This window comes from Sander lucioperca, chromosome 14 (assembly GCF_008315115.2).
Source record: "Sander lucioperca isolate FBNREF2018 chromosome 14, SLUC_FBN_1.2, whole genome shotgun sequence".
NCBI classification, from domain to species: domain Eukaryota; kingdom Metazoa; phylum Chordata; class Actinopteri; order Perciformes; family Percidae; genus Sander; species Sander lucioperca.
Window position 1 is genome coordinate 3,344,553 of NC_050186.1, and position 15,386 is coordinate 3,359,938.

Here is a 15,386-nt window from a genome sequence, read left to right on the forward strand (position 1 = left end):
TACAGTATTTGTCAACTTCTCTGCTGAAGACATTTTATATTTGTACACCTGTTTAACTACATTATTATTCATTATCTGTTTATACAGCAGCTCCACTTATGGGTGTCCATAGGAGGAGTTATAGTTTTTGACAAACACATATATAACACTTATATCTGCTTACAACTACATATTAGTGTTATAAACTTAAAATGTTTATATACTAATAAATGCTTAATAAAAGGGTTAAAGTAACGTGTTAGAGGCTGACGAGTTGCAAATGTTCGCATGCTCTCTCTTCAAGCAGACAAAGATTTTAAGTTTACGTACCAACAGATTATGAAATCATGGCAGCTAAACACAAACATCTGTGGAATCACAACAACACAAGGTGCAAAAGTGTGACGGTCTCTTGGTTTCATCAAAAGCTGTGCGCAGTTTATATTTATTTTATTCTAAATTTACATTTAAAAAAAATGTCTGCCCATGTCTAAGAACCAATATGAAAGTTAACGCACAAATTCAATATACATCTCATTGTATTTTACACAGAGGGTAAAAGTATAGGCATGAAGGTGGCATGATTCATATCAAGGCTCAAAAGATCCAGAAAAACAAACATAAATAAATAGAAAGTGCTAACCTTAGCAGAAAAAATAAGATTGCCTTCTCTTAAAAACAAACAAAATTGCAGTTTGGAAAGTCTCAAGCTCCAGTTAACCAGCAAAGAAATTCAAAGAAGCCATCTAAAGAACGTGGTCCGACACTGGGCCTGCACATATGCAGAGTGAATGCCAGAAACTAGTGTGAAGGAGCACTGGACATACTGTAGCTGGGCGCCTGCACTTATCTATAAATTATGAAGTATACTGTGCCTAAACAGTTTATCACTAAACATCTAGGAAAACAATTCAGATGAAAGCTCTCTTTTCTTCTGTTCTTAGTATTCATCCGATGCATGTAGTCATAGCTCTGCAGCAATCGACATATTCAGACAGTCGCCACAGAGAAAAGGTGTTCCGGAGCTGAGACACACACATTGCAGCATTTCTTCTGCAGCTACTGCAGAATCCACTTGTTTTCTCTTCATTATATAGACTTGTTTTAAAAAAAAAACAAAAAAAAAACGAACAAAATATATTGTTAGAGTTCAAATTCTGCCTATCAGTTATGTAAGCTACTCAATTTCCAATACTTAACCATGTTTGAAATAGCCATTTAAAAACAGTTGAAAGCTTTGGGATATCTTTTTAAAAGTTTTAATGACAATGTCATTAAAAGTCATGCACGCTGCAAATAACTGCATGCAGTAGTTATGGTAACCCATCCAAGCACTTTTTATTTATTAATAGTCATAAACACACACAGCAGCTTCATCAGAGGAGCCTTTGCCCTCTTGACTTTTGAATGTGGATTATTTATATGGAGAGCCATTTGCATGTCACAGGAAGCAAAGGTCTGACACAGCTGCCTGTAACATTTACCTGATAAAGAAAAGAAACGTTATGTGGATTGATTATCAACTTCATATATATTTTATATATATATATATATATATCTATCTCTCGTCTCGCTCGCTCACTCAGTTGCTATTGCGCACTCGCACATTTATCCCACTTGCTCTCATTTATTTTTGTTTACAATGTAACAAAAATGGTGACAGGCCTGAAATTACAATCACCAAAAACAAACTCAGAAAATAGAGAAGAGAGAAAGGAGGGTGAGGCCAGGGAGGACTGCTGCTGTTTGCTGCCCATCACTGACAGTTGCAGCAGAGAGGACACAGTCTGCTTGATCCTCGGACATCAAAGAGGCGGCGGCGGAGGCTCCGTCCCCGTAGAGCTGCGCTCTCTAAGCTGGAGGTTCTCCAACGCCACATCTAAAGGCATGATATCCACGCAGCCCATGGCTCCAAAGTCGGCGAAGTCTCGGCGCTCTTCCTCGTCAGAAGAAGAGCTCTCTTCGTGCATCAGCGTGGACAAAAGCAGCTCCTGTACAAACAGGCTGCGGTCGGCGCGCTCTCCTTCTAGAAACTGCCGCTCTGCTTCGGACATCTTAGGTTCATTCAACCTGGAGAAAATAGTTAACATTACATTTAAATACATTCAGATGATACACTACGTCGGTTTAAATGTTTTTTCCAACTGCAACAGAGTAACTTACAAACATGATGTGCAGATTTTCCTGTCTCTAAGATCATTTTAAGCACACATGATCATTGTTACATTGTTCTTAAAGTGCCGTTACTACATTTATTAATGGGTGGTTTTTCACCAGTTAATAACAAAACAATACATAACCAACAGTATTACTAGAAGTCGTTTTTATCTGATCATTGTATGACCATATGAACATTTGTCGCTATAAAACTTGGTGCAGGCAGACATAACCATTAAGAACAGTACAGCATATTAGCTTACCAACATAAAACTATTCATTTTCCAGTCATCATCATCATCAATTGTGTTCACTAACTGTTGAACTGTTTTAACCCAAACTACAGAAAAGAGCAACTGGCCCCACTCACCGTGCTAATAGGAACTGGGAGCTGTGGGACGAGGATGAGGGATTGTTTTCACCCACAGTGGCAGTGTTGGCAGTTGCTGTGCTGGGTGGAGGGATGGAGTTGCCAGTGTTGCCCGGGTTGTTGCTGCGCCGTGTCGCGTGGCGACCCGTCTCTACTTGCTGTCGTGCTGCCTGAGCCTGCTGCCGCTCCAACTGCAGTTGCATCTGGAGCTGCTGGAGCTGAGAGGCTGAAGGCCCTGATGAGTTTATTTGCCCCCCTGCTGCACGTCGCACACCTGACAGCTGAGACAACAACTCTGCGAGAGACCAAACAAATACAGGCGTCACTGTTTACAGTTTCTAAATGAGTCATGATTTCAAAAGGCAATCCTGTAGATACCTTTGAGAAGACATGAAGGACAGAGAAAAAAAAAAGCAAGTGACCAACATGATAAGCTGTTATGGGTTTGGTTGATTATGTTTTCTGTTTTTGTTTTCTAAATATGATTAAAAAAATAACAAGATTAGAGATCATAAAATGTACATTACTTTAAAAATATTCCTGACTATTAATTCTCTATTAAAACATAGATTGATTACACAGTCACTGCTTTCAGACTGTGTGTACGCTGAGGAAAAAGTGATCCGAATCCAAAAATACTCCAAAGTGTAAAATTTTGGATCTGGAGTGCATTTCGATAAGGTTTGTGCTCATGTGTGTTTTGTCCTTATCGGCCACCGTAAAATACCCAGCTCTACTTGTGAGTGAAGAGTATAATGTGCAGAGTATACCAGTATAGTCCTGATTCTCACCTGCGATTGGGTCCATTGCTTCCCTGTTACTGGGGGTGTAGGTGGAGCTCTGTGATGAGGAGGATGAAAGTCCACCCGTGGAGCCGCTAGTAAAGTGCATATTTGTCCGTCGTGCTCTGGGACCGCCCAGTCCTCGTCCAGGGTGGAACATCCTGCGTACATGTCGAACACTGCTGGACTCATCGTAAACGAGGACGGTTAAGGATAAATGCAGCAATGTGACAAACAGTATGGTATCAACATCTTTTTAAACAATTATGTAAACAAATCTTTATGCAGACACTGAAAGGATATTAAATCTCTTGGCGCTCTGTGTTCAAGTGTGAGGTGAGCTGTAAAATCATCTGTGACGTGGTTGGGGTCCCCTCCTGGCAAGGCAGCACATATTGGACAGATCTGAGAGACAGACAGAGAGAGAGAGAGAGAGAGAGAGAGAGAGAGAGAGAGATAGACAGAGAGAGAGAGAGAGAGAGAGAGAGAGAGAGACAGAGAGAGAGAGTTGGGTTGAGACTGGAGCAGGGTTTCCCGCAGCACTTTGCAGTTAAGGCGCCGTCCGCCGTGTTACTCTGCGTCCTGTTTTCTCCCTTTCATTCCAAACCACACAGTTGACAACCTGCAAGTGGAGGCGGTGGAGACAGGCTCGGATAAACGCCACGGGCTGCTGTGGATTTGTCAGTCTCGCAAGCGGTTTCAGGAAAGTGGCTGCATGTGTCCGACAATGCACAGAACATTAACCGGTACAAGACTACCGCTGTTAGTGTGTCAAAGAGGCTCCCAGACGGTGAACTGAGACTCCGTTACCTTGTCAAAAATCGCCACTTACTAGCTAATGAATTAGCCTGAGGTAAACGCTAGCTATCAGTAAACAGAAGTGACATGGTGGCTGATGTCTGTGTGTGCAAGTGTGTTTTTTTATTATAATTTTTTTTGGCATTTTTAGGCCTTTATTTGACAGGACAGCTTAGACTTGAAAGGGGAGAGAGAGGGGGAATGACATGCAGCAAAGGGTAGCAGGTCGGAGTCGAACCAGCGGTCGTTGCAGCAAGGACCAAGCCTCTGTACATGGGGTGTACGCTCTACCAGGTGAGCTTCCCAGGCGCCCCACACTACAACTATTTTTACATGTATTTCATACCTGTCTCTTTTCTATTTTAGCTGTTTATGTATTCTCTTTAACGGATGTTTTAACTGCTCGTTTTAACTGTACTATACAAATAAAGCTGCTTTGCCTGCCAATATAAACAGATTGTACATGGGACAATAAGGACCTTTATTGGCGGAGCAATTTTGACCGAAGAATGCCTTAAAGAGGTACATCACCTTGTCTCTTTTGTGTACATGCTGTAGTAGTATCATTTAACTGTGGTTAAAAATTATTATTATCGCTGACATTTTATAGAAAAAGACCAATTAAGACAATAAGGGGCAGATTAATCAATGAAAAATAATAATCACCCTAAATTAAAGGTGAATAGGCAGCAGTACTATGCTGTCTGCACACTGCATGGCAGACCATAAAGCTGTATTCATACAGAACATTTCACCATAGGCAAGTCCATTAAGGCAAAATTACTACATATCACAATCTGTTGCCTGTATCAGAGCACATACTGTACACACCAGAGTCAATTGTGCATCAAAATTCTCAATGTAAAACCCCAGCATTAACTGCCATATGCAAACACAGCAACAGGTTATAGATACACTTCCTCTAACTGTTGTCTTGTTTGGTTCATCAATGAAAAAATATTTAAAAGACAAGTATAGCATTGTTCTACATTTTCCTTACTGTCAATGAATGAGTACATCTTATTTCACTGTGCCATAGAGCTTCACTGTTGCCACTGTACTTTATTTTGAGTCAATCCCACATACACCATCCTGCTGCTGTAAATACTCATTAACGCACCAAATGTGCACAAATTAATCTACAGCCAAAAATAGTCCCAAACAAATGCAACATTTACTCCTGTTTGAGTATCATTTGCAAACAACTACAGTGCTCAGCTGTTTTAGGTTTTAGCTGTTCCTCATTAGGAACAAATGGCCTTGGTGCTGAGTAGAGCTGTCAATCTTCCTCTATAATACTATTCAAATTCCATTTGATATTTTTTTTAATATTCAAATAATATTCGAATATTTAATGCTCACTTGCAGCCTGTTAAATATGTACTACACTACTCAGGCTCATGCATCGTCAATGCCACTATAAGCATGTGGTTGTTGTTACACGTTATGTCCCCTAGAGGGACTTCTAACATTAGCCTGGCCTTGAGGCGACCTGCACGCAACTTTGTTAACATTCATTTTCCACCACGAGCACACAGCGACAAACACAAATCAACAGAGAACTCTGTAATGAAACTTTATCTAACAAGTGTAGTGAAGCGGCTCTGTTGTAAAGGCTAACGGTGCTCGGTTAGCACAATTATATCACGTTAGGAAGCACAGCCGAAATGATTTGTCATAAACTAGGTAAGTAAACGATGCTAACTGCATTAATAACCAAGCCAAACGGTGCTGTCACTACTATTTTAGTGATTTATAAGCAACCTGTTTCCAGCAGATTGTCACGTTACTGAGAATACAGCTGTAAGAAGGTAATATATGACGTGGAAGCTAACTGACAGCTGTAGGGCAGTTAACATCAACTTTAGCTTTCTCCATGAAGCTCCCAGTTAAGCTAACGTTACTGTACCTCGCGACGCAGTTAGGAAACCAGAACGAGCTAACTATTGATAACATAAGCATTTTGGCTCGGTGGATGTCGATTGTAAAGTCATGTTAAAACTATTTCCCGTCCTTCTTACGATTTCCAGCCGCAGCCTGTCACTCCCCCGTGTACTAACGTTACTCGGTACGTAACGTTAGCTCCATAATGTTGTACTAACGTTACTTGGTACGTAACGTTAGCTTAGACCTCACAATGCCTTGTGTTTCTCACTCCAGCTAAGTTATTGTCCATACAACATGACATGAATCACACATGTGGGTAGGCCAAGGCGAGAAGAGGATGATTAGCTAACGTTTATTATATATAACGTATATTTATAAAAAAAAAAAAAAGTCACATTCGAATAGTATTGATTATTTTTACTATTCGAATTATATTCGAATTTCGGTATTTGTTCCAACAGCCCTAGTGCTGAGTGCATAGACAGGGTTGGGAGGTTGTGAAGTATTAAGAGATGCAATAATTGTTGATTTTGATCTTATCATGGACTTTCTTGATAATAAGAGGAGCATAGAATAAAGCCAGTATTATCCTTTAAAGACCCTTACTTTTACACAATGACACCTATCTGCAAAGGTGGTCAACTGGAAGACAAATACTACTAGTTGGCTCTACCTGTGGACCCCCCACCCGTCCATCACTGCTAGTAGAGCTGCCAATGCCTAACAGACTACCTGCTGGCCAGCCAGGAAGGTGTCAGCAGATGTCTGACCCTCTGCCTTACCTTTGCTCAGTTTAGTCAGCAGAGAACAACACTCACTCACAAAAATCCTTCTCTGACAACAAATAATCCATAAAAGTCCTCTGTAGGGTTGGGCATCGAGAACCGATTCCTACTTGGAATCGTTTAAAAAAATTACGATTCCAGTGGAATCGTTTCTTTATTGGAATCGTTTTAGGATTTGGTTTCAAATCTGATCATGGGTTCCAAATTTAACATGCGCAAGTTTTGGTAACAGTCACAGTAAGCGGCGCTCTAGTGTGGCTTTATTTTATGTTGAAAAAGCCTGGTAAAACCGCAACCCACCATTGAATACAAATAAAACGTTCCTTATTTGTGAAATAAGCATGTGACCCGTTTCAACTCCACCCCTCAAAGAATCGGAATCAAGAATTGATAAGAACCAGAATCGAAAGGAAGAATCGGAATTGGAATCAGAATCATTAAAATCCAAACGATGCCCAACCCTAGTCCTCTGCTTGTCATTTTAGCTGACTGAAGTGCAGCGCTCAACAGCACAGACTGAACTGAAGTGATGCAGATAGACAAAAAAATACATAACCCTGCATCTTAAGACTTCAATATAAAGTACATCAGTGGGTGGCAGAAGTAAACTAGCCTACTGGAGCTGTCTACACCAACAAAGACAAGGTTTGAGCATACTGAAATCTGTTTAAAATCTGTAACGTGTGCCACGATCACTTAATGTGTGCAGTATACTCACCACCTCTGTGGAAGTCTCTGCATGTTCTGAGGTGACATGCTCCTGCAGGGATGTCTCTGTGTAACCCATCTTGCCACAGTAAGGACATGTGAATGACTGGGGTTGCTCTACTGAAAAAGAATCTCCTCCATAATACAAGTCTGCAGGAGGACAGTAAACAGAACAAATGTTATTGTTTGTCAATCAACATCTTCATTATTAATGCAAATACAATAGCCTCAGACCTCAGTACAAAATCAAGCTTAAAAATTATATTACTCATGATTGCAATCGTGATGAATTATTTGTAATCACACAGACAGCAGGCTACAGTGAAGACATAAAATACAATAATCATTGCATGACACAGGCATGATGAATTTGTGTATGATCAGTTAGCCACACAAGTTTCTGTCTGGACTTTCAGGTAGGTCCTTACCATAGTCTACCCTGGTTAATATACACTGCATGGGGTGCTCTGTGGTGTGTCTTGTTGTTGTGGCTCCACTCTCGTAGCACGATGCGCACAGGTCGTAGTCGTAGCAAATTAAACACTTAAACCGTCTTCCTCTAAAGTTCCCTTTTAAACATGCATCACAGCTCACACCTGCAAAAGAAAAAAAAGAGTAATGTAACATCAAATATGTGGACCTGACAATAAAGTTACAAATTCCTTATAACTGTGTCTGCAGGACTGTGAGAAAGCAATTTCTATCTGCAGGCCAGTCTCACTTACATGAGCATGTGTTTTGGAGTGGCACCAACCCACAAGTGCCAGCAATGAAGAACTGGCATTCCAGTGAACTTCGCATGCAAGGTCTCAAAGATGCAACTCAGAGGCATGGCACAAACATTATGGCACATCTAAAGGCTGTTTTCGTTATAGCTTTTGTTACTCATCTATAGCACTGTCCACACATTTCCAGGTAGAATAATGCTTTCTGTATTTATTTAGATCTATGAACCAAATTGGTCAAGAAAAAGTAAAGTGGAGAAAACCAAGGCAGCAGACATGTCAGCCATTTATATATTCTCTAACTAGCTTATTACTATTCACAAGTCATCATATCAATTATTATTGCATCTCTCTGCTTGTCCACTCTTTACTATGTGATTACAGTGAAGAACTATTCAAGCGCAGGCTCACTACTCGGCAGACACAACCAGTTATTTTCTATGAGACATCATAGTCACCATTACACACAATATTCAAACTCCTGCCTAGCTGACATTTCCTTTGAAGGAAATAAAAACACCTTATTTGGCCAACATTGGATAGTAGGTATGCAAGTATTGTGAGAATTTCCGTTGTTAAGAATGATCTGACGTCTAGCAGTCTTTGAAATATAAAACAGAAAATCTCCACATTTATTGACCAGACCCAGGTCTAAACAAACAAATCAACTGGCAACTTGCAGTTATCAGCCGTATGTGTTAATTAAAGGTTGGTTGCACAACAGCAGGTTTTACAATGGCTGCCAAAAACAGGAGGCATTAGTACCACCTGACTGAGTGGTATAAAAAACTGATTTCTTCCACTTACACAAGGAATTTTGACTGCCTGGATGACTACTGAGTGTCCTCATCTCAAAGCTAGTCTGACCACAAGGGGCAAAATAAATTAACCGGTTACCAAGTACCTTTGTGTACCTACTTTAAACAAGATAAAGCAAGTTACTTAAAGGTCCTATATTATACACAGTATGATTTTCATGTCATTTTTTTTATTATAAAGCAGATCGAGGAGCTATGTAAATACCGAGAAAGTATCAATCAACGCTTAGTCCACAGAGAATGCGCACAGCCCATATTCAGAAACCGTGCATTTAAACGAGCTGTCAGGACAGCTGTGATGTCTCAACTATACTGTATATAAGGTGCCGCTACAGTCATTCCCCGGGCACAATGACATTGCAGAGATGCCGAGAGCGTAGATGCAGAAGACCTGGAAACACTGACCAATCAGAGCAGACTGGGCTTTTTCGTGAGTGGGCTTAAAGAGACAGGTGCTAAAACAGATCGTTTTAGACAGAAGGCAATTACAGGTATATTCAGATAGACAGTATGAGAGAAATAAAGTGTTTTTGAACATTAAAGCATGTAAACATGTTCTAGTAGAAACATAAAATACAAGTATGAACCTGAAAATGAGCACAATATGGGACCTTTAAGCATTACCCTTGGTGCCATCTTACTGTATTGTGCTCTTGTTGGCATTATAGAACACCGTAGCAACTTCTGAGGCGATTAACCAGGATAACCTCCTGGCTGGTCTGCTAACTAACATTATGTGGTGGATGAAGTGAGCCGAATTTACACTCCAATCTGGTTTGTAGTTAAACATACCGTAACTTAACCCTAGCTAGCTAGTAGCCTGCCAGCTAGCTAACTTAGTGATTGGTTTAAGGTCTGAGGCCTCAGACTTTCTTCTTGATGACAGTGCATTCACTAACAACAGTAACGTTAGGATGTTTACCAGACGGGACAGTATAACGCTAACATTAGAGCAACGAGCTCTTATAATCGCACGTAACCCCAAATATAAGCAAAAGATGAGTATAGCTATAATGGGACATACAATGGTACAGCCAATGAGGCTATGAGAGCCAGTATAAGCAACATAAAGTCGCAGCTAACCCAACGACTCCTTATGTTAGCACACATTAGCCTGCTCGCTAGCCCAGCTAACGCAAGGTAACGCAGTACCTAGCAACGGCTAACTGCTAGGCTCCGCAATGTTGCCGTATCATTGCGAACAGGTTAAGAGAAGTTACAGCAATTTGCTTCACATTAGAAGATATAACAGAGATACGTATGCCAGAGCTGCTGACAGCAAATATTTGTGTTGAGACAAGCCTGAAAACAAGCCGCGAAAAGCGTAACACCCCCTGACTTGAATAGCTAAGCACTTACGTTAGCAAAGCTAGCTGAGGAGCTAGCTGCTCAGGTAATTTAGCGACCAACCAAGGCGCTGTGGACCTGTTTATCAACTCACCCTCATGTCGGGACATCCTACAAACAGCGGCACAGCCCCGCCTCGGCCTCCCCAGCGCGGTTAACGGGGAACGATACAGTATTTTAGATACTAAACTGATAAAAGCCTTCAACCTCGCCTCTTGTACGAGCAAAATGGATCCGCCAGCAGCTTACAGTTTGTGCTGCTTCCCCTCCTAGAGTGTCACTTATCGCTAAATGTTGCAAGAGAACACTAGGCGGCGCACTTCTACATGAAATCACTCGGGCCGTGACGTCGTTGAGCTGGGGCTTTTTTTCTGCCCTAATTTTTGCCTCGCAGGAATCTCGCCTCAAGAAATGAATGCCTTCAATGAGCAAACATCCTAACCCAGTGGTGGATGAAGTTTTTAAGCAATAAGTTAAGACGATTTGAAAATACTCTACTTTACTACTTTTTTAATCACGCAAAATGTACTTTCTTTCTTCCTTTCTTTTTTAACTTGATATAGGTTATTTAAATATTCTAACTGAGGGAGGTGGGATTCACAGCGGATTTAAGCAAAGTATAAATATTACATGAATAAAAACCTTAAAAAAAAAGAACAAAGGGGAAAGTATGAAGAAATAACACCATGTTTCCATAAATAGCTACAACATAACAATAACAAAGGAAACTACTATCTCCCTCTAACATGCTTAGCATAAAATAATGATAATAGCCTACATTAACTTTTCCAATGTGTATGTTTTATTTCCTCTATTAATTGATCAAATGTCTTATTTTAAAGGATTTTCAATGAGACAAGTGGATGCTAAGTAAAAGTGGCATTACGCAGTGTCAGTTATATTATTATTATTATTATTATTATATATTATTGTATTATTACTCATGCACTAGTTGATGCTTTGTATGTAAACTTTTGATCTGCAAAGTATAGCCATCAAAAGAATGTAGTGGCGTAAAAAGTGCAATATTTCTCTTCGAAATGGAGTAGAGGAGAAGTATATAGGAGAATAAAATAAAAATACTAAAGTACACATTGCCTACTTAAAAAAACCTTAAAATTGTACATACATTTTTCTTCATGAATGATTAAATTGATTATCAAAATTGTTGTTAATACCCGCTGTCTGCTAATGTATTTTAAGAGAGAACATTTATACAATGTTACTTTTTCATCTAGGGATGATTATCAGCAGTAAAATATACTAACCAACCACTTTTAAAAAAGAAAAATCTGGATCCTTCAGTTTTGTCTAATTTTAGACCTATTTCTAAACTTCCCTTCTTATCTAAAATCTTGGAGAAGGTTGTTTTTAATCAACTACAATCATTTTTAGATGATTTTAGTATTTATGAAAAGTTCCAGTCTGGTTTTAAGCCCCGCCACAGTACTGAAACTGCCCTTCTAAGAGTCTATAACGACCTTCTCTTAGCGGTTGACTCAGGAAACTCCGCAGTTTTAGTGCTCTTAGATTTGACTGCTGCCTTTGACACTGTCAACCACTCTATCCTCTTATCCCGACTCAAACAAAGTGTTGGCATTACAGGCATAGCCCTAAAATGGTTTGAATCTTACTTGGCAGATAGGAGTTTTGCTGTCCACCTTGGGAATTGCTCTTCGTCTGCTGCCCCTCTTTCTTGTGGGGTCCCCCAAGGTTCCATTTTGGGACCCATGCTCTTTTCTCTGTACATGCTGCCCTTAGGGTCCATTTTAAAAAAACATAACATTTCTTTCCACTGTTTTGCAGACGATGTACAAATCTATTTGCCTGTAAAAAACAATGACAAGGACACTGTCCAGCCTTTGTTGAACTGCTTGAGTGATATCAAAATTTGGTTGGATCAGAATTTTCTCTGTCTCAATGATAATAAGACTGAAATTGTTGTGTTTGGTCGCGCTGAACATTTTAGTGCCTGTGTTGATGCTCTTGGTACGTTAGGTTCCCATATTCAACCTTTTACCAAGAATCTGGGTGTGATTTTTGACAGTGCTTTTAAATTTGATAAACAGATAAGCTCTGTTGTTAAAACCAGTTTCTTTCAGCTGAGACTATTGGCTAAGGTTAAGCCTTACCTGCTACGCAAAGACTTTGAAAGAGTCATACATGCATTTATTACGTCCCGTTTAGATTACTGTAACTCTTTGTATGTTGGATTGGATCAGTCATCCCTTCGTCGGTTACAGTTAGTCCAGAACGCAGCAGCTCGACTTTTAACTGGGACAAAAAAGTGCCACCATATCACACCAGTTTTGGCAACGCTCCACTGGCTTCCTGTTTGTTTCAGGATCAAATTTAAAATTGTATTAATTGTTTTTAAGATCTTAAATGGGTTGTCGCCTTCTTATTTATCAGAGCTTTTACATGTCCACACACCTGTCAGAGCACTGAGGTCGTCCAATCAGATGCTCCTCGATGTGCCCAGATCCAGGTTAAAAAATAAAGGTGACCGAGCCTTTGCAGTGGCTGCTCCAAACCTCTGGAATGGTCTACCTATTAATGTAAGAACAGCTCAGAACATTGAAACATTCAAGTCCTTGCTTAAGACCCATTACTATGCTTTGGCCTTCAAATCAAGTTGAGCTTTGATATCTTGACCTTGTTGTTGTGCTGTTGGTTATTTTGTATTGTATACTGTGTATTGTTTGTGTATATTATCTCTTTGATTTTGAACTTTGTTAAGCACTTTGGTCAACTATGGTTGTTTTTAAACGTGCTATATAAATAAAATTGAACTGAATTGAACTGAACTAAGCACTAGTGATTTACATTTAATTGACAGAACTAAAATCAGCAACTTTTACATTTTGATAAAAAAGATTATAAATCTATTTTACATTAGATATTGTCTAAACAAAAGCAGAATAATTAATGATCTGATGATCAAGTACTTTGTAAAAAGTCTTTATTTTTGTACATAAGATTCAGTTCATTGCTGTGCTGACGAGGACGCATACAGTCTGACAAACCAGTGCATTACAATGAAGACTTCACAGCAGTGTAGAAGGCTGGGGTGGAGCTCACAACTCTCACTTTGTTCTTTACTCCGTCTCAGAAGTTAATAGAGGTGTAAGATCTGAGAAAACAATCCCAGACCCCCTCAAGTGAACAAAGAGAGACTTGTGACTCCACCCTCGTGCACAAACCTGATGTAGCCATACAACAGTTACACATTCTGTACATACAATTTATTACATGTGCTTCATGTCAACAGTGAAGCGTGAGTGCCGGGGAGTATTTCAAAATCAGAAAGCTGCCTCTTATTCTTCTTGCTGTTTTCCCTCAGCTTTATTGTATGACAATGAGGGAGAAATTCGAAAAAAGAGGCAGAAACCCAGTCTCCCCGATATACAATATAATCTCTTTTAACACATTGTGTAGCTGTGGACTTCTGGAAAAAAAAATAAAAAATACAGAAAACCTGAAAAAAAGTACTTTGTTAGGTACTGTGTACCGCAAATGTGGGGACATTGATCCTATAGTATGCTAATGCATTGTGTACATGTAGCTTGTCTACACTACAAACCACCTACCAGTGAATCCCATTTACTGTATGGCAACTGCTGGTGAACGATGACACACACACACACATATATATATATATATATATATATATATATATATATACATATATATATATATATATATATATATATATATATATATATATATATATATATATATATATATATATATATATATATATATATATTTCTACATTGGAATACATTTTACCTTACATTTTGCAAACTAAAAAGGTGAAATCAAAATATGCTACAGTTGTATCTCACCTCAACACAGTCATTCTCCAGGCTTTCAATCAAATAAAACCAAACTAGTGGATACAAACCCTCATCTTCAGTAAATAATAATTATACTTTAATTTTCTCATCAAAATATAACAATATTTACATATTTGCATCGCCTTTGAAATTGTGAGATAGGCCAGATCATTTTCTTATATTTAAAATGTTAATGTCATCATTCATGATACTTGTAGCACCTGAGCAAAATCATCTTCTCTGACCTGACTGATTTATGGATAACATCTCTTAAATTACATGAATCATATCAAACTAAATTATGTACATTTTTAAGCTTTACATTTTGAAGCATTTACTTATATTTACAGTACAATCAAAGATTTGAATATTGCAGGCGCAGCTTTCTGTATCCCTCAGTAACCAATGTGACACTAATTTTCACTTTTAGCAATCTTTCTTTTTGTTTTTGAATTGGTTAACTAAGATTAAAAGTATAAAAAAATAAAAGCATTCAGACTGCACCTCAGCATAAAACAAATCTTGTGTTCAGGTCAGTGTCTTTAGCCAACATTTTAAAAATTAAGCATGTGCCATGTTATATTGTAAAAAATGTAGCAAAAATACCAAACAAAAACAAAATACTATAACATGCTCAAAGGTACAGTGTTTCATAAAACTAATCAAGCACATCAGCTTTAAAACAACAGTCTAAGCTATCAGACAGTGTTGCTCCAACACATATTAAGTTCACATATTGTGTATGTCTTAGAAGCGAATAGACCTTTGGACATTGTTGCTGTAATGACATAGAAAGTGAATGTGAGATGGCTTACGCTACATTGGATCACCATACAGAAAAACCTGAGTACTTTTTTTCCTCTGGAACTGGAGTGCAGCTATTGTAGCTCCTATGGTTTTGGAAAACTGCTGTATGTAATACAGATATATGCTACTTTGCCAACAGATGCCTGGTAGGCAACGGTTTCTTCCTCCTCTATTGCTTCGCTTCTTGAAAGGCTTGACCTGACTTGATGTATACTGTATATCTGCAAGAAAGAAGCTGATCTATAACAAATGGTATTTATTTGCAAATACTATAAATACAGCAAGTGCCAACGACAATAAAAAAAGACAGTGTCTGTTTAAGCACTCACTGTGTATGAGACCATCTAAATAGCCCCAGTGTTGTAACCTAGTGCTCAAAGCATC

General features: G+C 39.0%; 1 protein-coding gene across 1 annotated transcript; it reads right to left on the reverse strand.

The window, feature by feature from the left end:
• Positions 1–412: 412 nt before the first annotated feature.
• On the reverse strand, positions 413–10,600 carry kcmf1 (potassium channel modulatory factor 1). The gene is made up of 7 exons (XM_031317599.2): positions 10,451–10,600; positions 7,895–8,062; positions 7,477–7,616; positions 3,592–3,693; positions 3,298–3,481; positions 2,507–2,801; positions 413–2,049 (listed from the first exon to the last, which is right to left on the reverse strand). Exons 1-7 carry the CDS (start codon positions 10,464–10,466, stop codon positions 1,785–1,787), a joined length of 1,170 nt encoding a protein of 389 aa, XP_031173459.1. The 5' UTR covers positions 10,467–10,600; the 3' UTR covers positions 413–1,784.
• Positions 10,601–15,386: the final 4,786 nt, after the last annotated feature.

What these genes read in the sequence shown, in the direction of transcription:
- kcmf1 (XM_031317599.2), bottom strand. An exon ending in CAGAGACTTCCACAGAGGTG is followed by an intron (nt 3,694 to 7,476) that starts GTGAGTATACTG and finishes TCTGTCTCTCAG; the next exon opens with ATCTGTCCAATATGTGCTGC. An exon ending in AGCAATGGACCCAATCGCAG is followed by an intron (nt 2,802 to 3,297) that starts GTGAGAATCAGG and finishes GGTCTCTCGCAG; the next exon opens with AGTTGTTGTCTCAGCTGTCA.